This window comes from Rhyacophila brunnea, unplaced genomic scaffold (assembly GCF_057557595.1).
Source record: "Rhyacophila brunnea isolate RB1 unplaced genomic scaffold, BYU_Rbru_1.0 scaffold_16, whole genome shotgun sequence".
NCBI lineage: Eukaryota > Metazoa > Arthropoda > Insecta > Trichoptera > Rhyacophilidae > Rhyacophila > Rhyacophila brunnea.
Window position 1 is genome coordinate 559,555 of NW_028232816.1, and position 23,309 is coordinate 582,863.

Here is a 23,309-nt window from a genome sequence, read left to right on the forward strand (position 1 = left end):
ATAATTTTATTCATACTATTTGCTTTTCCATGTTTTCAATTTTGTTATAAAAACGACAAAGGTCCAAAAATTGTGTAAAAACAGCAAATGTCACATTCATTTCTTTTTAAATATCTATTTAACAAACATCAATTTGATATTTTATTTACATACATACAGTGCATATAAGGCTCCTCCATGAATCTTCATTGTCAAATTATTAAAAATGTGTTTGACAACCAAGATATTATGTTTTTACCCTCTCCTGAAAAAAATGACCTTTGTGACATTTGCTGTTTTTATGCCAAGATCTTCAATTATTCTAACTTATATAATACATTAAAACTTACAATAAAGTAAGTAAAACCCGTACCATCATTAAGTCAAAAAATATGAATAGTTACTTACCTAAGTGTTTGTAAAAAACCGCTATCACTAATTATAATATAATCAATAGGCGTATAGTTACATCGTCAAACATAATAATAGATCATTAAATAATAGGTACCCAATAAATTCTAGAGATCTACAATCGTCGATATAAGGAATTAAACTTAGTTAGCCAATGTAATTGGTATATCAACAATACCTATTAGTCTTTAAAAAGTTATGTTAGACAAAATATTCTTACATTCTTCAACTTTTTTATACATGACATAAATACACACAATATATAGGTACATACGAACCGGTTCTACTTAGCCTAGTAGTCACGCTGTCGCGTACAGTCGACAGAAATGAATTAGTTTGACTTGATTTTATTGAAAATTTTACTCAGACAATATTGCTTTTATATTTCAATAGTGAAAGATTCACGTGATAAATAACAGTTAGATATAAGCACGCATTCCTTTATCCGCACCTAATATCACTTCACCTTGTCTACTTGTTTGAAATGTGTTATGTTTCACATTTAGTCATACGCATCTACATTGAAGTCACCAGTAAAATTTGTAAGTTAATAATATAATAATATATAACAGTCTTCAATCGTCAGATATACAATACATTCCTGTTACATAATAATAAATTAATAATATCACTTAGGTACGCCAAGCCATTGACATAATATCTTTGCATTCCTATTTGGAAACTGATCATTCGGAATCAAGTTGACGGAAGTTAAGGAAGGTTACATAACGACCGCATGTTTGGAGCATCAGAGAATTGAGAAAATATTAAATTCTCCAATTAGTCTCCAATTTTACTGTTGTAAGGTACTTTGAAGGGGTCTAAAAAAATACTTTGATTTTATAAATAAAAAAGGATATCAATGCCTTTTTTTGACGATAATAAACTTTGTTCCTATTTACTGATATCGTTGGTATCATTAAAATAAATGTTGATTGTCTAGCTAAAGAATTACTATGGTTGGAAAAAACGCACTAAATCACTAATAATTTATCAGGTAGGCAGTTTTTATAATAAATAACCTATGAAAAACTAACCATGGCAGCATGCAGGGATCATTAGCATACTCTTGTTTGATGCAAGTATTTAATTCTGGGTTATTTCCCTGTACGGACACATCGAAACGATGGTGCTTATCTGCATAGGGTTGAGAGTCACCTGCTTCACGTTTTACGTCCATTTTAAGCTTTGAAAAATGTTAGTTCTCTAAGATTATCGAGTCACTAATGAACAGCAGACAGCTGTAATCCATAAACCAATATGGCAGCCGTGATTATAGAAGGTATTAGCAGTAAATTAAAAGGGAAACATGACCAACGACAAGAAAAGGGAATAGAATAACACCTCACGCGAAGGAAGAACAAACCCTATCTCAAGGACTTCAAAGACAATATGAATAGTAATAGGTAGGTAGTTTTATCGGTGGGTAAAATACCTTTCATGTTTGTTGGGGTCACTCGTGTGTGTAGTGTTCGATGTGTAGGTTGAGGATGGTGATAATGACAAAGTCTACGATGTAGCGGGGTGAGATTTATTAGCAGCGTATCGGTACAATAGTATATTATACATGATAGTTACTAGCTAAGTACTCTGATTCGAGTGACATTGAGATAAATTGTTCTTCGTTATTTATACAATAAAAATTAATACATTAACATTAAATTCTGTTACATAATCATATTAAACTAAATATAGAATCAGCGTTTTAAATTGAGTAGCGAAAAGAAATATTTGTTAATACAGTTGTGAGAAAATACTATGAGAAATGTTTATTCAGCTAATCGACTTGCTGGTCTAGCTGAATTGTTTAAATGGATCGCTGGGAATACATGCTGCAAAGTAATTTGATATTTTTATAAACAATAGATATTCGATCGCTTATTATTCTGCAGCGACAAGTAGTTTATTATGGCCTATTTATTTTGAATATTAATTTATTGGTATTTCTTTTATAGCTACTGACAATACATTTTAATTTTTACATAAGACTAACGATTAACGTCTATTGTAGAATATAGTATATTAGTCTATGGTTTATTGTCACAGCTGTCAATTAACATTGTCCATTTTGTTTTAAACACGTAGCAATGGATGTCAAACACGAATCAGATGAAACTGAATCTCATTCAGAAGGGCATCAATGGTTTAACGTGCCAATACTACGTCCAAACAGTCTGGATGACGGCATTTATAATATAAAACAGGAGAATGACGACGGTGACATGTGCTCCTTTGAGGTTAGTTTCCAAATGTAATTTACTGTTAGTTCGAGATTTGTTTGCCAATTCGGACGATTAAAGTCACATAGTCTTATTAAACAGCATTTCGGAAGCATTGGCGTTTGCCTAAAATATAATTAATGACACCTAACAGATGCGGACGATAATTATTTTAAAATAAAGGTATCTATTCAAATCTACTTGTTATTGACAAAGCACAAAATATTATGTTGGCGTTTTGAAATGTGCTTGCAAGACAATGTAATATATTCGGCATCTTTTACTATTTACACTAATTTAGGTATCATCAAACATTGAATTTACTATGTCATTTATCACTTTTACGTTGATGATTGGTAAATTACGATTTACTTAAAGGAGTTTCATGTAACATTTTCATTACATATGGTTGGCTATGTAGCAAAGGGAGCAGTGATAAACTGTTATCGATATATATATGTCAGTAACGAAGGGTGGAGTAAGGCTGTTATGATCCATCATAAATAGTGCACACTATACTTTGTTAGTCATACATTTTTGTTTTTATTGAACTAAGACTACAATAATTTACAGATGGTGTAGGTTAGTTTTTTAAAATTCAATTAATCTCTGCCTAACCAAACCATTATAATTTAATGTATTTTGGGCGACATGACAAAATTGTGCATTCTTTCTCATGCATAAGTATTTATTTGTTATCATTGGATTGTTGTTATATTTTTTTAAATTCATTAAGCCCTGCCTTACCAAACCATAAAACATAAATATAATTCTATCAACAAAATATCTAAAGTTATGTGTGATTTAATTTCATAATGTTAGCTATTTTTAGATACACTAGTATTTTTTGGCTATTGTCTATTATGGCTTAGTTTTCGCAGGACTTAATGAATTTAAAGAAATTAAAGAAAACAAATGCGTATGACTGATAAAGTTTAATGTCCTCTATGTATGGCAGATCTTAACAGCCTACCTCCACCCGTTGCCACTGATATATGTAAATGTAACACAGCTAAAACGTATCTTGTACCTACACATTCTGAATTTCATACGACACTAATAATATGTTTACAAAAAATATGTCTTTTTATTCATAAATTGCTTATATTTTTTAGATCCCTCCGAAATGCCTGACCACTGTAAAATCTGAGACTGCCTTAGAGCGGGTTGTCTCAGAGAAAGATATCGTTCTAGATAATATATGCCAAAGTAATAATAAGCACTCTCAACCCAGTTGCTCGTATACTAAATACAAACCAATGAACCAGGTAGGTACACAATATTTTATGACTACATAAGCTACATATGCAGCTGCCGCGTCGATTTATTATGTTGTGGCTCCCAGGCTCGAATCCTGGGTCTGTCATTTACACATATTGTTTTTCAATCCGTGTTTGGAGTTAGACATTGACCTAATATTAATTGCCTTAGTTACTAACCGACGGCTGGCTCTCGCCAAATATTTAGTTATAATGTTACTTGATCTTGCTTACAATTTTTAATAAACCATTTCTTTTATTCAACGAATAATAAAATTCAGATCCGGTCATCGGTTAGTAACTAAGGCAATTAATATTCCTCGATTTAAAACACAAAAGCCGATAGTCAAGAATAACGCAACTTGATAAGCATTTCATGTGGGACCTACTAGTTTAAACTATTGTAATTAGGTAGGAGACATATAGCTTAATTGGTTAAATCATATTGGCGTGATTGCAGTGGATATGCGGGTTCAAATCCAGTAATGCGTCGTATTTATTTCAATTGTGATTTTTTTCTAGTAGTTATATATCAGAGGTGTTTTCAAGTTATGTATGTTAAATACTTTTATATTCAGTATAGGGCAATAAATTCAATTGAGCTGTGTTTCAAAAAACTTACGTTAATTTTATTTGACTATCGCCAAAAAAACTGAAAAAATCAATTTTAATGAATCTTGCTCGCCACGTATAGAATACAGTGCTCCAAATATGGGGTGTGGGGATTTTACTCATACATATTCTAAGTCCAACTACGATGTCCTGCAGGTGCCTTGGGTAGTGACGTAACTAGGGATGATAATTATATGCACCCTTTAATTTATCTGTCTATTTAATAGAGTTAGATATTGTGACCTTCAATTTATTTTCTCCGCGTCATATAAGCAACGCAGCTGCTCCGAATAATATGACGACTCGTCATTTTTCAACTTTACGAGACTATTTTGACATATCGAATTTTTATATCTTGTTTCTTTATTTATTCTGAGTGCGATCGAGAATTATTGTTACTTATAGGTGGAAACCCACCTAAGCCAATGTCTCGTGATATTCTGCTTATTGCTTTCGTAAGATTTATTAGAATTTCAGAGTTATTAACATTTGAAATCTGTATTTTAAGAGTACGCGTACCTATATTAACGCATTTACACGCATTACATTTATAACGCATTTACAATATTTTTATAATAGCAGCTTAATTTTACCTTAATCTAATTTTATAGGTATAAGTTTTTATTCTTTATTTATGTACAGTACAGGAATTTATAAGTATTAATAATTCTATTATTATACCTTTCCAATACTTGTACAAAGCTTAATTACCTACGCATGTACTTATCAAATTTCATGCGAGCATTTATTTACATCTTTTATTTTACTAGTTAATGGTCATTAACCAAGCAATTTACATTTCAAACTGACCGATATAAAATTTTCAAATCGTGTATATGAAGGTCTGTAATCACAGCGTTACAATTTCATGAGATTTCTCGATTTCTGAACTGAAAATTTTACATAAAATTTTCCTTTACATTTATTAATATCGTTAACATAAACATATTTATCTTACACTACTAAACGATTATTCTTACTTACTGCTTCTCTATGGTCTTTCGACCGACTTTATTTCTTCTTCTTCCATAGTTTATACTGAGAAGCCGTTTTTGACATGTCAGCAAGAACTATGGGACTTGTACACATTTTATTTTTACTATGCCGTGAGGCTGTCGTATCAGTATTCAGTGGCAGAATTGACTACATGGCTAGATTTGTATGGTTATGTCGTCAAACTGTACTCTTTTTCAAACACCAACTGAAAGTCGGCGTTTTAGTTCGTGTCAGTAGGTTAACTGCATTTGCGAAGGTACAATTTTGTGGATGTGTCTCCGGAAGGTGCACCAGCTATTACTGAAACAAATACACTTCCTCAGCGTATTTGAGCAAGGACAGGGTTACGCCATTTCCATTGTTAAATCGTAAAATCTCGCAACTACAAGATCCATAGAGCGCAGATCGCTTTAGTAGCAATTGTGCATTTTGAGGGAGCTTCTGAGTCTGTATCACAAGCATACGAAGTGCCGCTCTCCCTGGCGGTAATTGGAATACATAGCCTATCCAAGTTTAAGGTCTCTGCGTGATTAATTCAATCATCTAGGCTTCCATGTCCGCTCATAAACTCAGTGTTCATAACGCTGCCATACTAATCTACCCTTAGGATTCAGCTTAGACTTCGATTCTCAAAGCTCAAAAGCTGAGATCATGACAGCGTGGTAAGATGCCACGTCCCACAGCACCGATTACACACATCTGAAAAAAAAACAGATTCAAGACTGGAGCTTATTAGAAATCCCCGCAGGAGATGTCAAGAGATTGATGGTTGAAATAACTATACTAAAATAACTTATCCCTCTTTTCTGTATATATTTTCTACCCTGTGATTGTTTTCTCTTTTCTCGTATTAACTCGTGTATTTTACAACGTTTTTATTTGGTCGCATTCTTATTTGTCCGGTCGTTGTTTATCCAGTACAAATATTTCAATCGATTTTTAACTAACTTCCCGACTAGCTAGACATTTGAAACTTTTAGAATAAATCAGAACACGATGCCAATGCATTTTTTAATACTTTTAGCCATCTTTAAGTAGAATTGAATTCATTTTCAGTTAATTCTGTTTTATATGAAAAGTTATTTCGACATCATTATTGGTTGCTAGGGGTCTGGGATCCTAGCAACTAAATTATTTAAATATACGTGCGTTACTATAGAAATCAATATGAAATATCAAAAATGACGTTTCTGTATTATTTCTATCAAGTACAAATTTTTTTGATCGTTTAAGCTAGTCAAGTCAAGTTTATATTATGATTCAACAGAGGATTTAAAAACGTTGTATATACAAAGTTCTTTTTATCTTGTAATTATTTGTATCGTCACTTTAATTTAATACTTCATATTTTTTAGTGCATTACTGAAACCTCTGCATTGACTTACATTCCTGGTCTCGAATCGTCAAAGAGTATCTCAGAATTACAACAGCCATACAATGAAATACAGGTTAATGAACAAGACATTAAAAAAGAGCTGGAGATATATGAAACAATTACTAAAACAGACACCATCCTTCATATTACTAAACGTTATCATATACAATCTAACGTCAAATATCCTGATTTATTAATAGCTGTTATTACATTAGAGAAAAAACAGTTTTATAATGAAAATTTTGTATGCGGTATTTGTTACGATTTTTTTGAATCGTTTCATTTATTAAAGCTTCACAAAGCATGTCATAAAAATACAATTGCCAAAAAGACTATAACAAGTGTAAAGCCATTTCAATGTAAAGACTGTGATTACTTCAGCAATCGATCTGCTTCCATGAAACTTCACAAAATGAATCATTCTGGTGAAAAACCATTTAAATGTGATCAATGCGATTATTCGTGTATAACGGTTTATAAGCTGAAACTACACAAAATGAATCATTCAGGTAAAAAGCCATTTAAATGTGTCAAATGTGAATACTCGTGTTCAACAACTAGTAAGTTAAACGTACACAAAATGACTCATACTGGCGTAAAGCCCTTCATTTGTAATCAATGTGATTATTCATGTGTACAATCAAGTTACATGAAGATACACAAAATGACGCACTCTGGTAAAAAGCCATTTAAGTGTGATATATGTGATTACTCTTGCATACAATCTAGTAGCTTAAAATTACATAAAATGACTCATTCTGGTGAAAGGCCATTCAAATGTGCCCAGTGTGATTATTCGTGTATAACTTCAGGTAGCATGAAAATCCACAAAGTTACGCATTCTGATAAAAAGCCGTTTACATGTGATATATGTAATTACTCCTGTATAAAGTCAAGTAGCATGAAAACACACAAAATGACTCATACTGGCGAAAGGCCGTTCAATTGTACTCAGTGTGATTACTCATGTATAACATCAAGTAGTATGAAAAAACACAAAATGACTCACTCTGGTGAAAAGCCGTTTAAATGTGACATGTGTGAATACTCGTGTATACAGTCAAATAATTTAAAATTACACAAAATGACTCATTCTGGCGACAAACTATTTAAGTGTGATCAATGTGATTACTCATGTATAACATCTGGAAACATGAAAAAACACAAAATAATCCATTAAACCCTTCATATATCTGCGTGATAGTTCTAATTGGGATGAAAAATAAGCTGAAAGGGATATTATATTCTTTATATGTATTTTATTAAAAACACCAGGGTACTAAACTATATGATGATGTACATATTATATTTGGGTGGTTTTAATGATTATGTTTACAATGCTAATGGATAGCTTGTAACTAACGTAACGCCAAAGACAATTATAATATGGGCATCCTGTCATGTTTATTATAGAGTGCTAAAACAACAATACGTCTAATTTTTCAAATATGAGGTACTTGTATTAATGTAAAATAATATTATAAGCCACATGCTTACTTACAAGAAGATAAAACATCGATCCAATCAGCGTCTCATCATGCTAAGAGTGAAGAGGCAACAATTGGGCTTGGATGCCAGAAGAGAACCTCAAACCAATCGGATTTCGGCATCCTAGAAGAAAACAATACATAGTGTAAATGGGATGACCTGGAAATATCTAAGAGTGTCGTGCCTCAGCGTTTATTGGATACGCAGTGTGGTGTTCATCAGGGACGGCTCTTATATAGGAGCAAAGGGTGCACTGATCTCCCAATTTATTATGTTATAATAATATAATATATATACGTATTCAAATACCTATATATAGTATTAATTAATTATTGTAAAATATTTTTAATTTGTCGCCCGCCCTCTACGCGCATGCACGTAATTTATGGGGTAATTTTGACCGGCCGCTAAGCATGTATGCATCCTACGTCCTACAATACACATGTAGGTCTTTCAAAGTATTTGTAGAAGGTGCAGAAAAGGAACTTGCACCGCCCGCCAGTAGACGTTTTTTTTGCACTCTGCCGATGTAAGCTCAGTGAACGTACAATAATTTTACCTCGGTTTGTGCAGTGTTCCCGAGAGCTTCCAGTCGTAACCGACAGACGACGTGTTTGACTGGCGCGTATTATAATAATGAAGTACATACTAGTTTCCCGCGCAGTATTTTAAAATTCTATATTATTATTTCATACGTTACGAGGTAAATGCTCCGTTGTATGATATCATAAAATATTGAATCGATCAAAATATCGATAAGTGTAATATTGTCATCATTAAGTTAGGTATAGAAATCTCAACACACAAATACTAATTTTATAATTATTTTACATTTCAAAATTAAACACTAAATAATTTTAATACACCTACAGCAAAGTAAATTTTGAATGTAAGCAAATTAATATATTCTGCTACCTTTGCATAATAATATGTAGGTACTACAACTTTTTACGCAAGTACCTACTTATACTATTATTTATGATGTTGAATATCTTTCAAATCAGTCCCATTTGGTTTGCAATTCTGGAGTTGAGGTGTACAAAAGTAGTAGCATATTTATAACAGATTGTAACAAGTGATTTCTCGTAGGAACATCAATAATCCATAGTATTTATCCAAATTATACCGCGCATATATATAAAGAATGTGAGATGCAAAGAGCGAAAGGGATTGTAATGGCCATGGCTCACGTACTAACTACCTATCGGGGTTACACAAATGAGGAGTTTGCGGCTTTTCTCAATGACACATGTCGAAAATACTTACATCAGTTACGATTTCTGGAGGTTAGGAGTGACAAACGTGGCAACTATGTCAGAACATATGACGTATAATTAGCTACAATAACAATCAAGAAGAGTCTGAATCTATGCCTTTTGCATCATACTTATCATACCAGAAGTGTGAACTTTGTAACTTTGGCAAAAAATAAATGCTGTCCGTGAATGTACGCGTCATTTCATTTCTTAATCCTCAAGATATATTCTATATTTAAGCATAAGCCTACCTCCACCACGAAGGCTATTTCTGTTTTTTTCAATACCACGAAAAGGAGCATGTCTTTATTTTTTGCACTCCCTAATTTTATTATCACCAGCCGCCACTGGTGTTCATATGCCCCATCTATAGGCCGGGGTAGGCCGAAGAAGAAGGTTTATTACGTGAATTGGTTCATATTGCACAAGTTCAGTGCACAAACGAACGCACCTAAATAAATTTGGAGTTTTAACATTGGGTGACCCAGGTAAAAGGGCCGTAAAATTATAAAGTGGCAATCAGTGTTGCAAACCGTACTCTAATTATAGTATTTGTAATATAATTTTGGTCCGCGTATTATGTACGATATGAAACTGTTATAGTACGCCCAAAATACTAAAATAAATTATGAATATCGGAAAACATATGTAAAAAGTATTAAAATTTTCATATTCCCGTTTGCTGCAAATTACTATAATTTTGAAATATAAGAAGATTTGGAGAACTTAGAAATAAAATTGCTCGAAAAACGTAAAAAAATCTCTTGAGACTGATTTAAAATCAAATTTCTTGAATTCTATGGTACCTAAGCATTTTTGGTGTGAAAAGGTACCTACTTAAATATAAAGGATACGATACCCCTCCGATCAACTCCGATGAGTTTCTCAAATTATCCGTTTTTTTTTCTGAGAAACAAAAAACCTACACATTTTCAACAGATGACAACACGTACGATATTTTTCCCCCAATTACTATAATTTTGGAGGCTCTGTACCAGTGATGCCAACCGTACTATAATTATAGTACAATACTATAATTTTAATTCCCCGAAAAACGTAAAATACTATAATTTTACGCCAAATATACCATAATACTATAATTTTAAAGGATTCAAGGCGAAAAATGTTCCTGTACTATATATTTTTCAAAAATACTATAACTTTTACGCCTTTGTACTATAATCAGTATAGAAAAAGATGGCAACACTGCTCTGTACTGAAATTCCACTTTGAAAAGATGGCAACACTGGTAGATGGCAATACATAAATAGTCTGGTTAAAAAATGTCGTCTCTGTAGAAACAGAAAAACAACGACTTGCGTCTGCAAAATGGACGTAAAACGTGAACCAGGTGAATTCCCATTCGATTCAGAAAGACATGATTGGTTTGATGTGCCCATAGTAGTTGATAGAAACAACCTGAATGCCTTCACTAATAATTGTATAAAGCAAGAGAATTCTGACGATGTCAGTGACATTTCTGAGGTTAGTTTTTGATAATAAAATTATTGTAGGTTATATTTAATTTTTGGTGACTTTGACAACTAAATTCGAAGGGTTTAACTGTTCAATAGCGTAAATAACCCACTGTGACCGTTAAAACTGAATGGAAAACCTTTGTGGACGATAAATGTAATAATTTAATATAACTAGGCCCGTCCAAAAGAATCAATACTTCTTTTATCGAGTCTTCAATACTTTTCCTTTAGTTAGAATATTTGAATACCGATTGGCAATTACAATTCAAGCAATATAAGTAGATAGTTATTTAGACAATTTTACCCCCTATAGAGCATATAAATCTTATATTATGTGAGACAGAAACAACGTTTTTCTTAGCTCGTATTCTTATTTAGCCGGTACAAATCTTGCAATCGATTTTTAACTAACTTCCCGACTAGCTAGACATTTCAAACTTTTAGAATATATCAGAACACGGTGCCAATGCCTTTATATAATACTTTTAGCCATCTTTAAGTAGAATTGAATTCATTTTCAGTTAATTCTGTTTTGTGTGAAAAGTTATTTCGACACCATTATTGGTTGCTAGGGGTCTGGGGTCCTAACAACGAAATTCTTAATATATACATTTACTATGGAAATCAATATGACATTTCAGTATTAAAGTACAATTTTTTTAATCGTTTAAGCTAATCAAGTCAAGTTTATATGATTCAACAGAAAATTTAAAAACGTTGTAAGTATATAAAAAGTTCTTTTTATCTTGTAATTATTTAGAATTCTCTGCTCATTGTTTGCTAATGACATATATCGTAAATACACATATATCGTAAATAATATAATGTCAAAGGTCCCTAGGTCGAATCCCACGTCTGGCAAAATTCACATGTGTTTCAAATTGTGTGTGGACCCAGAGCATCTGTGGCTAACACCAATTACTCGTAAAAACAAAGCTGGTAGGTAATACAAACTCCACTCCGCGGAGGCCCATATAATCATCGTACATGGTCAACTTTAATTTGTAAATGCTTGTATTATAGATCATAGAAACATGATTGTTACAACCATAATAGCTATCGACCTAAAAACTATTTTCTGTATATCAATATTATGTTGCACGAACTTGACTGAACACAGCGCTCGAAATTGAACATTTTACGAACCGAAGCGCTTAATGATTTTCAGAAAAGATTAAGATAGTTATCTAATTTTATGCATATTTCATAAAAATGAGTGTGTAGATATTTTGTTTTATGGCTTATCTAAACTCAGATGGTCTAATTATTTTTTCTACGAGACGGAACGATAATTTTTAAGGACTTCAAAGAACCGGAACGGCGCTCCGGCCATTTCGAGCCCTGACTGAAAAACTAAAACCATCCGATATTTTCCCAGATGGCAGCCGTAGCCACCTCATGTACGAATGATGATTTTTTAATCTATTACTGGGCATTCGCACTATGCATGTGCAAGGTATCGTCTTTAGGGGAAACATTTTCAGATATAACCGTTATATGACTATCTACTATTAAACAAGCTTTATTATCATCGTTACACGAAAGCTTACTTTGTATCATACCATTGCCGACTCAAGTAGAAAGCCGATACATTCACAACGACTGGTCCTACTTTTTCCGCCCCGCCCGTTGTTGTCTATGTATAAACTCTCATTGCCTGTCATTGTTCTAAAGAGTGGTGGTACTGACGTTTATGTCGTGTTCACACAGGGAATGGTTTAATTTGAATGGATAAGTTACATGATAAATAATACACTTGCATTAAGGGGGGACATGCTCGTCGAAGGTCAAAATTGAGTTTTTATTGTATTTTCAAACCATGATCCTGGACACTCCTTAAACGTTGTAGTTAATCTATTTATATAATTTTGAAGCCTTATTATCTTTTATAGTTATTTTAAACATTTGATGACTGCATGAAGTATTTTTGTTACATAAAATAGTATTCTTTTAAACCTCTCGCTCTAATGTTTTAGAATATAGTCATATTTCGGTACAGAACTGTGCAGTGGTGTTAAGATTTTTTACATTTATTAATTTTTAAACGCATTTATAAAACCATTAGTATAATTTATTACGAGATAATTTTTATAAAATATTCACGATAAAAAATTATTTTGATAATCTCTGTGATCCCAAATTTGACAAGAATTAAGCATTTTATTATTCAAAAAATCGGCAAGATTAACAAATTTGAAGATGATTCTAAAGATATTTATTATAAGCTATGTCTTTGACCATTCAAGTGTGATAAAAATCTTATGAATAATGATTGCTTTATAATAATTATTGACCTAAGAATAAGGTAGTGTTTTTTTGAAATTCGCCATTTCTTTTGTCATTCTCTAGTGGTTAATCTACAACATACGGCCGTAGCCATAAAATGACAAACTATAATTAAAGTAGGGAGTAAAATTATGTTAACGCGCGTGTTTGAACATGTACCAAACTGAATTTTTTTTTATTTTTTTTTAAACGGTACATGTTCAAACACGCGCGTCAATATCATTTTACTCCCTACTTTAATTATAGATTGTCAATTTATGGCTACGGCCGTATGTTGTAGCTTAACCACTGGGGAATGACAAAAGAAATGGCGTATTTCAAAAAAACACTACCTTATTCTTAGGTCAATAATTATTATAAAGCAATCATTATTCATAAGATGTTTATCACACTTGAATGGTCAAAGATATAGCTTATAATAAATATCTTTAGAATCATCTTGAAATGTGTTAATCTTGCCGATTTTTTGAATAATAAAATGCCTAATTCTTGTCAAATTTGGGATCACAGAGATTATCAATATAATTTTGTATCGTGAATATTTTACAAAAATTATCTCGTAATAAATTATGCTAATGGTTATATAAATGCGTTTAAAAATTAATAAATGTAAAAAATCTTAACACCACTGCACAGTTATGTACCGAAATATGACTATATTCTAAAACATTAGAGCGAGAGGTTTAAAAGAATACTATTTTATGTAACAAAAATACTTCATGCAGTCATCAAATGTTTAAAATAACTATAAAGGATAATAAGGCTTCAAAATTATATAAATAGATCATCTACAACGTTTAAGGAGTGTCCAGGATCATGGTTTGAATATACAATAAAAACTCAATTTTGACCTTCGACGAGCATGTCCCCCCTTAACACACCTTCTATAAATGTAATGCATAGATCAATGCCACATATTTTTTGGATATCGATATTACCACCGGTTTTTGTATGAAGGACTATTCTGACTTTGACAGCTGATGAATAACAGGAATGTATATTGTTAAATTTATAAATAATTTCACTGATAGTTAATATATATGATTTGAGATTTTTTTATAATTCAATTTGCAACGAGGCGAATCAATATGTCAAGCAATCTGGGATCTGATTTTGACAGTTGAAAGTGGACCACTCGTTGCTTGTGCAAAAAGTTATGCTCAGGCTTTATTAATCTAAAGATGGCGGTGATTAGGGATTCCAATCCCGGGATCCCAAGCTATTTTCGATACCTATGAATCCCGAGATTCATAAACATAATCCCGAAACTTTCGGGTTTGATTTTTTTATCAATTTTTATGGAAAATTAAATAAAAACGAAAATATAACAGAAAAAATACTCTTAATAACAAATAGCTACAGAAATAAACTGAGTTTGAATGAAGTTTGATTTATACCCATGTGTAAGTTGCTGATTCATTTTATTTTTTCACATAAATTAATAAAAATGAGAAAGATTGGAATAAAACAATGCTTCGCACTTTTCAAGTTATTCCACCATGATGTCATACGTTTTACGGTAGTTTCATATCAGAAGCGAAAAGGCTAAAGTACACCATGATTATTTGCTTTAATATTTTAAATCTCGCTAATCCATTCATTAAGTCTTTACTATCAGAAACAGCAATCTCATATAGAATTCACATTATTATTTTTATTACAATATAATTTAATCCATTAATTTTATGTATTTCTAATATTGAACGTAGATATACAATATTAACAATAAATGTCTTAAATAGTATAAATTATAATAGATTTATTTTTGACTGATTTTATCAATGTTATTTGTAAATATATTTTTTTTATTCTAACAATGGAAAAAATGCCAATTCCGGGACCAGTCCCGGGATCCCAGGATTGTCAAATTATAATCCCGGGATCAGAATTTTGGCTCGGGATTGGATTCCCTAGCGGTGATCATACCTAATATAATATTTTATCCAGAATCTTTTAACGGATATAATATCGCCTGTAAAATACGAGAATGAATGTCGGCCTGTAATTGACTTTAAGGACGAATACGTTGAAAAAACAACACACCAATTATTCAACTATGACGATCCTCAACCCAGTTGCTCATATTCGGAATCAGAATGTTACCCAATCAATCAGGTTAAAATATATGAATATAAAAATATATTAAGTAGGTACCTACATACGATCATAATATATTTGCAACAATGTATGAATATTTAATGAAACATACCTACTTTGCGTAGGTACCTATTGTTCGACCTTATAAATTTTAATGTTCCGCTTGTAGGTACGCGTTGAAATTAGTATCCAGATGATAATAATCTTCTTCTTCTTATTGTGCCATCTCCTAGCGGAGGTCGGCCACCATCAAGGCGATCTTATCTTTATCGTCTGCTACCCGGAACAGTTCAGTGGAGCTGCACTCGTACCAATCACGGAGGTTCTTAAGCCACGAAATGCGGCGCCGTCCTCTGCTACGCTTCCCATTGATCTTTCCTTGAATGACAAGTTGAGGAATGCTGTATTTTTGTCCTCTCATAATGTGGCCGAGGTATTGTAGTTTCCTGGTTTTGTTACTACGTAGAACTTCTCGGTCCTTCCCCATTCGATTGAGAACTTCAACATTTGCCACCCGGTCAGTCCAAGGAAATTTGAGGATGCGTCTATACAGCCACATCTCGAAAGCTTCAAGTCTCCGTGACATCTCTTGGCTTAGCGTCCATACTTCCATACCATAGAAAAGAATTGAGAGCACATAACAACGTACTATACGCAGTCTCAGACCTAGGTTAAGATCTCGATTGCTAAGGAGGCGTCTCATTATGAGAAAGGCGCTCCTTGCGATCTCAATTCTAGTTTTTATTTCCTGAGACTGGTCCCATTTCTCACTGACCCATGTACCTAAATATTTATAATGGGTCACACGTTCTATTGGTTCGCTGTTAATGACAAAAATTGTGTTGGTGTCTGGTGTCGCTGTTTTTGATACTAGTAATAGTTTTGTTTTCTTGACGTTCATTTTTAAACCATAAGAATTACTGACCTCATTAAACCTTTTCTACCAATTGATGTAAACTCTTTAAACTATCAGCAATCAGCACAGTATCATCGGCATATCGTATATTGTTAATATGTTTGCCATTAACCATAATACCCACCGATTCACCTTGTAAGGCTTCCTTGAAAATAGCTTCCGAGTACATGTTAAATAGGAAAGGTGACAATATACACCCCTGTCTTACACCGCGATGAATGTTTACCTCTCCACTGATTTCGTTTTCAATCTTAATATTCGCTGTTTGATTCCAATATAAGTTAGCTATCAGTTGAATGTCTCTTGCATCGATGCCTTTCTCCTGTAAGAGTTCGAGAAGTTTAGGATGCCTAACAGTATCGAATGCTTAAACACATATAAACATCAACATTAACATCTAGGCATCTTTGCACTAGAACATTCAAGCTGAAAAGTGCTTCGCGAGTGCTCAAACCACTTCTGAAGCCAAAAGCTTCTTCGCATTTTTGAAAAATCCTATTATGGATGATTTTAATAAGACTTTTAACATGTGGATCATCGAACTTATTGTTCTAAACTCGCTGCACTCCTTTGCATTCGAGGTCCATTTACCTGGATCACCCAATGTTAAAACTCCAACTTTTTTTGTGTGCATTTGTTTGTGCATCGTTAGTGCACGTTTGTGCACGATTTTTTTTCGTTTGTGCACCTATAATAACCGAAAAATTCCAATTTCAAATTGGGTGTTCCAGCTAAACGTTGGGTCACCCAATGTTGAAATTTCAACTTTTTTTGAGTGCATTCGTTTGTGCATCGTTATTGCACGTTTGTGCACGCGTTTATTTCGTTTGTTCACGCACATTAAGGGGGATATTCGCATTTCAATTTGGGTGACCCAGCTAAATGCTGGATACTTGTGTCACTAAACTTATATTTTTTTCAAAATTTAAATTGTAAGCACTAGTGCGTTGGTAGTGAACGTTAGTGCACGATTCTTTTTTGTCTTTTCATCTGAATTCAGCGCGCTATTTAATTTTTAAGTTTGTATGCAAAACCTGACTGCGTGGGTTTAAAAATATTTCTTTTAGTAAAATCTCTTTTCGCATAGCTAATGCGCAATCCTGCATACTTTTTTATTTTTTTTCTCATATAGTGCGTGAGTTATTCGATATGAAATATTTGATGAACGTTAAGTAGAACCATCCAACAAACTTTTTTAATTTTTTATTAGGTCATCAATTTGCCTATTATTAGCTTACGTTTGTGCACGTTTTTTTTGCTTTAGAGATTTTATCGTGAGAGATATTAGTTCTCTAAATTCAGTGACTTGATACTTGAACAATTAAATTCGCTTTAAAAAAAATTTGTTAAGTGCATACGATTATGTATATTTATTTAAAATTTTAACACGATTTTTCAAATTTTTATCTTTTATATTAATCTAGTAAAATAATTTTGAGTGGCCGTCAAGTTTTAACACCAAACATTTTTTTTCCACATATTTAAATGCATACCTTTAAGTAATTTAATTATATGATTTTTCATATATTTTTTATTGTTTTTCCATGTAAATTACGCGGAAAATTCGCATTTTTCCATTTTCACTAAGTACCCCGTCAAAATATCCCGAACAAAAACAACCGCATCCGCATGGATGGTCTGGTCAAAAGAGTTTCGCAAAACAGCCAATACCGCTCCTATCTACCTGTTTTCCATTTATACTAATTAATGATAATCAACATCTTCGTGCTTCAATTTGGAAAGCACCTGTATTTATTTTTATTGGTGCGACGTCAAAATATACTTTGCAAAGCCATTCGCAACAGTTATAGCTGTCACCAAAAACTGGTTTCATCACTCCAATGTCACAATATAATTTTTTTTTTTTTTTTTTTTTTCGACCATGTCCGATCCTGATAGGATCATATGGGCCTCCACAGAGTGGAGGTTTGTATTGACAGATTTTGTTTTTTACGAGAAATGGATGTCAGCCACTTGCTCAACCTATTAGGTCCATACCCTGACACACACAAATTGAAAAACAATTTTTGTACTTGCCAGACCCAGGATTCGAACCTGGGACCCACGGCTTTGTAGTCCAACGCTTATGCGCGACATAATATTATACTATTTATTGTTATTTATCTTACAAATTATTGATGGCTTTCACTGTATCCTTAGACCTCGTGCGTTCATAAATGTTTCGTTATGCATTAATTTATGACGAGCAAGCTTTATATCCAACGCTAGTTACTTTAAAAATCCCAATTTTAAATACGTTTAATAATAAGACAACCAATAAACAAAATTATAAGTAGTTATTATCCACCTTATCGTTTCGAATGACAGCGTATGAATCATGTATAATTAATAATTATTAAATATTTGTATTTTGTCATATATTGTCTATGATTATATGTATACTAAGTTTGTTGTCGTTGCCTACCATACGTCAAAATCTTCTGTCACATGTGATGCGCCTTTCAGGTTTAGGGTACTGGAAATACTATTTAATACAAGTTTATCCGTCTATTTACCACATCCCTGCTTAAGCAGTTATAGTGGATAATTATTGTTCTCCCTAGAATTTTCCCAGCACCTAGTAACTACATTGAATTATTCTATGGTAACAATGTCACGATAACGTCGATATTTTTTTCATTTCCTAATACCCATCATTTTCTACACACCCAGTGCCGTGGTCAATATTGATGGATGAGCCATAATGCACCAGCACCTATGCCACATACGCTCCACGAAAATAACTAGGATGCCATCTGAACTGAGAGAATCATACTCTGTTTAACACTGTCATGAGACTTGTAGCTCTATAGCACACCGGTGCGCCGCTAGACGGTAGGTGTGTCGCGGTGCATTGCTTGCAAAAAAACAAATAATTTTGTATATTATACGATAATTACTTAATAACCAAATTTGCGTACATATAAAAATATATGTTCGGTAATATATTTTAGCACCTGCATGAACTTAATAAAACAATGCAAAGTCAGAATGAAAATAATATATTGACGTGCTCTGATAAACTAGAAGGAGTTAAGACAAGGATCTCTACAAATGTATCAAAGGACCTACCAGACCACCATTAAAAACAAGCAATTAATTTTGGATCCGTCTCAAAAACAATTAACTTTGCAGCAAAAGAAATTTCATCATTACATTCATACAATCAATACGACTGGATTCGAAACCCTTTCGCAACCAATGCCGAAAATTCTATAGAAGCGCTTTCTCTATAAATTTGAGAGGAATTAGTTGAATTGAGAAACGATGGGACTCTAAAAACTGAATTTTGCAGATGTTCCATTGGCTATTTTCTGGATTTCGGTTAAAAAAGAATATTCTTGGATTTCCGACAAGGCTATTGCAGTTCAGCTACCATATCTACGATATATGTGTGCAAAAGTTTTTCAACTCAAGTTATAATTAAAAATTTCGAGAATGTAGTATAACCAAGAACTTCGGGTTGCTTTTTCAAATATCAAGTCAAAAAATATATAAAACTTTTACCTTCATTGAAAGAAGCTCAGGTATCACATTAATTTGTTATTAATACAAATACATGCAAATGTACATTTTTAGTTCTTCCTCGTCTGTTATGTATATTTAATTATGTATCGACTAAAAAAACATAAACTAATGTTATTTTGGTGCATGGCCCCCACAGGGTGGGGGACTGATAGGCCTCTAGCCTGGGGGACCAGGCTCAGGGGTGGGACTGCGTGGCAGGTCAACCAGATAAGTAAGATAAACACAAATTACAAATTTGCTCACATATTAAAAATAATTGACTGCAGCGCTATTTTACTACGCTGGTATTAATAATTTAAAACATTCGATTGTAGGTTACAATAATTATTTATTATTATTGTGTCAATATTCGACAAACAAATATTCCTAACCAGACAACTAACCATAATTCAAGTGGATGTATTAATAAATACAAACATTCAATACCATTAATTTTACCTCAAACACCATTTTAAAAACTCTATTTTAGAGTATCACACTGTCTTTAACCTTAGCGATAGGTAGGGGGGGCAAATATCCTAGTCTGGGGTCACCCTTCTGGAGGGCAATTCACGACTGAAGCACAAGTGACCAGTAGCGCAAACTTTACACAACTTGCTTCAACTGTAGCATATTAAAAGTCAACCGCTGGGTGTCACTAGGCCAGGCTTTGGTAGTACACATGCTTTCACGGTAGGGGCGCTCGCAACTCTGCGTTTGACATAATAAACGTCAGATTTCGTATCGTACGTAATATTGGAGAAAGCTGTTGATCTATTGTTTACATTTACCACTTATTACCACATATTACCGCTGAAATTATTATTTCGTGTTTCAATTCTCATTTAAGGATGTATTTATTGTGATTTTGTAATACAGAAACACACATGTTTGTTTGCAAAATACAACGGAAATTCCGTGTTGTAATCTTGTTGTAATATTGTTATATTGGAGACGTAACTAGCGTGTTTAAAGATTAATTGGTTACGTACTTCAATAATGAATGATTTAATCATGCAACGTTAACGGTAAGTACTGATTAAATATGAAGTCATTACCAAAATGGATAAAAATGTTATTTAATTTCCATGACATTGACAATAGTGCCGTCTTGATATGTTTACTTTCTATCTTACTCTAACGCATAAACATGAGGTATAAGCATGTTGAATGCTTTCTCACTCGCACTTATATGCCGTTTATCCGTTTCACTCGAAGCTCTGTACACAAAATATCTCCAGTAAAACTAAGAATTTTACGAGCTTCAGTTGAAGCGGTTCGGTGACGTGTTTTGCACTGCTTCATTCAGGAATCGCCGTCCAGGATGTGGGGTCCATGTTTTGGTGTATAAATTGTTTTACATGCGGTGTGTCACTGTCTTCTGTGAAGACCTGTGGTGTGTCGTGGGTGAGAAAAGGTTGCGGGGCAATGATTTACATACCGGTGCAAGTCAGTTTACAGAAAGCCACGCGGGAACAATTTTTATTGCTGATTTTGGCAAAATTCATGAAGACAAAAATGAAAACCTAACCTAACAAATAATCCAGTAGGTATATCAGCTATTTTCAAAATTTGTTTGCCGCTGGCTTCCTATAAACCGACAAGAACAATATACCTACCTACTTGCACTGTTTGAAAACACCTCAGAAACATTGGTACTTAAAAAAATATGACACCTGACAGAATTCGAACCTGTATACATTGAATTCTGGCCGATGCGCTTTACCAATTTAGTCACCAGTATTATATCCAATTACGGCATAACTAGCCGTAATGTGACTGAAGCTTTTTACAAATTATGCTAGTATTATTGACCTTTGCGGCTTGGTAAGAATACAATGGGACTCAGCTTCCAGCGGTTCCATTAATCGAGCAGATATGTTTTAAAATTGTGTTTTATGTTCATAAAGAATGTCACCTTCACAAATATTGTAATATAGTATATTCTATAAGATCCCTTTAGAGCAGTGTGGACTCCTCCAAAAGTGCAATTAGTAATATTATCAAGGCCTGAACAAAAACGATGCATGAGTGCGAGTGGGAAAGTATTCGGCACCCTTATAATCTCTGCGACACGCGCTAGAGTAAGATAAAAGGTCTACATATGTTTGAGTTAGTTTTCAAAAGTATCGCCGACAAATTGTGGTAAATCGCTTCACGTAGCGTCGTAGCTCGTGTTGCTAAATTGCTTTTTTTTGTGTTAAACATAGTCATTGGTAAATATTTTTAGTTATTTAAGCAGGAAAGATGGTTTTATGTGTTATATTAAAATATGGTAGCCGTACTAATAAGCAAAAAGATGGTATTACGCTTCATAGGTAAGTTGATACATGTTCGTGATAATTTATTTGTATATTATTATAGAAAATTATATTTTAATTCTGAGCGTCTAGTGCGAGCACTACCGAAATGGTCTATGGTCTCGAACATTTGTAGACGAATGCGTTCGCTCGCCCACAAACCAAACGCATGGCACGCAGCTTCATTTAGCAATGCAACGGGTGGCGTCTAGATGTATCTATAGTCTATGAATATTATGCTCTCTGCGAATATAATAATATTTTATAACAGCTGAGCAAAGGAAAGGGTGAAAAAATTAAATTCAACATTTATCATAAAACATCAATTATTTATTAAAATACTTTAAACTACATTTCTATTAACAATCATCAATCCAAGAGGTACTTAACTGGGTGGTCGACTTAAACATAAAAATGTAAGGAGGTGTAACGTGTAATTTCTTTGCTTGGTCTAAATATATTACAATAAATCATCAATGTTATAAAGGAAAAATCATGAAATTTATGATACAAAAATTAATCAATTTTCTGTGGGTAGGTAGTTACATAGGTAAGTATTGAAAGTAATAAACTTCTGTGACCAATCAAAACGTGGGCGGACATTCTTCCAGGATGAGCACCATGGTGTAGAGTAGAGAGCCGTTACAAGGCCCAACTCGTCTGGCTCGTAGCAAAGCTATATTGGCTTCCTGGAGTCGATTCGCATACGACACAGCTCGGGCCATGTAAATCAAATCATCCACATTATGGTGAGCGTGGAATTTGTTCAAACAATTCTCATACTGCAAACAAAAAAGCATTGATAAGATTAAGCAAACGTGATATAGTTTTTATACAGAATATTACTTAAAATATTTGCTGTATAAACGTATATTTACTACGTAGTCAACAATTTATTGATTGTTTAACCATTAAATGGGTGAGCAGCACATTACAAGTGAAGGGTGGAGGTAGGCTGTTAAGAACTGCCATAAATAGTGCACATTAAACTTTGTCAAACCCTGCGAAAACAAGTCTTTTACAGATTAACATCCACATAGACTTTTTTGGAATTCACTTTTTTTATCCCAAATTGCTCCATGAGATTTAGTCGATCACCCTTGTCATATAGATACACATATTTCGGACCA

The 23,309-nt window shown here is 33.2% G+C and overlaps 1 protein-coding gene across 1 annotated transcript; it reads left to right on the plus strand.

Moving 5' to 3' along the window:
• The first annotated feature begins 2,425 nt into the window (after nucleotides 1-2,425).
• LOC147074106 (uncharacterized) lies at nucleotides 2,426-18,954 on the plus strand. Its single transcript, XM_085943892.1, has 4 exons — nucleotides 2,426-2,627; nucleotides 3,725-3,877; nucleotides 15,307-15,474; nucleotides 18,937-18,954. Exons 1-4 carry the CDS (start codon nucleotides 2,478-2,480, stop codon nucleotides 18,952-18,954), a joined length of 489 nt encoding a protein of 162 aa, XP_085800018.1. The 5' UTR covers nucleotides 2,426-2,477.
• The last annotated feature ends 4,355 nt before the right edge of the window (nucleotides 18,955-23,309 follow it).

Excerpts from the sequence above, each read along its gene's own strand:
- LOC147074106 (XM_085943892.1), top strand. The coding sequence starts at position 2,478 with ATGGATGTCAAACACGAATCAGATGAAACTGAATCTCATTCAGAAGGG. Across the intron at positions 2,628-3,724 it reads GTGACATGTGCTCCTTTGAG|ATCCCTCCGAAATGCCTGAC; the intron begins GTTAGTTTCCAA and ends TATATTTTTTAG. Across the intron at positions 3,878-15,306 it reads AATACAAACCAATGAACCAG|AATCTTTTAACGGATATAAT; the intron begins GTAGGTACACAA and ends TATTTTATCCAG.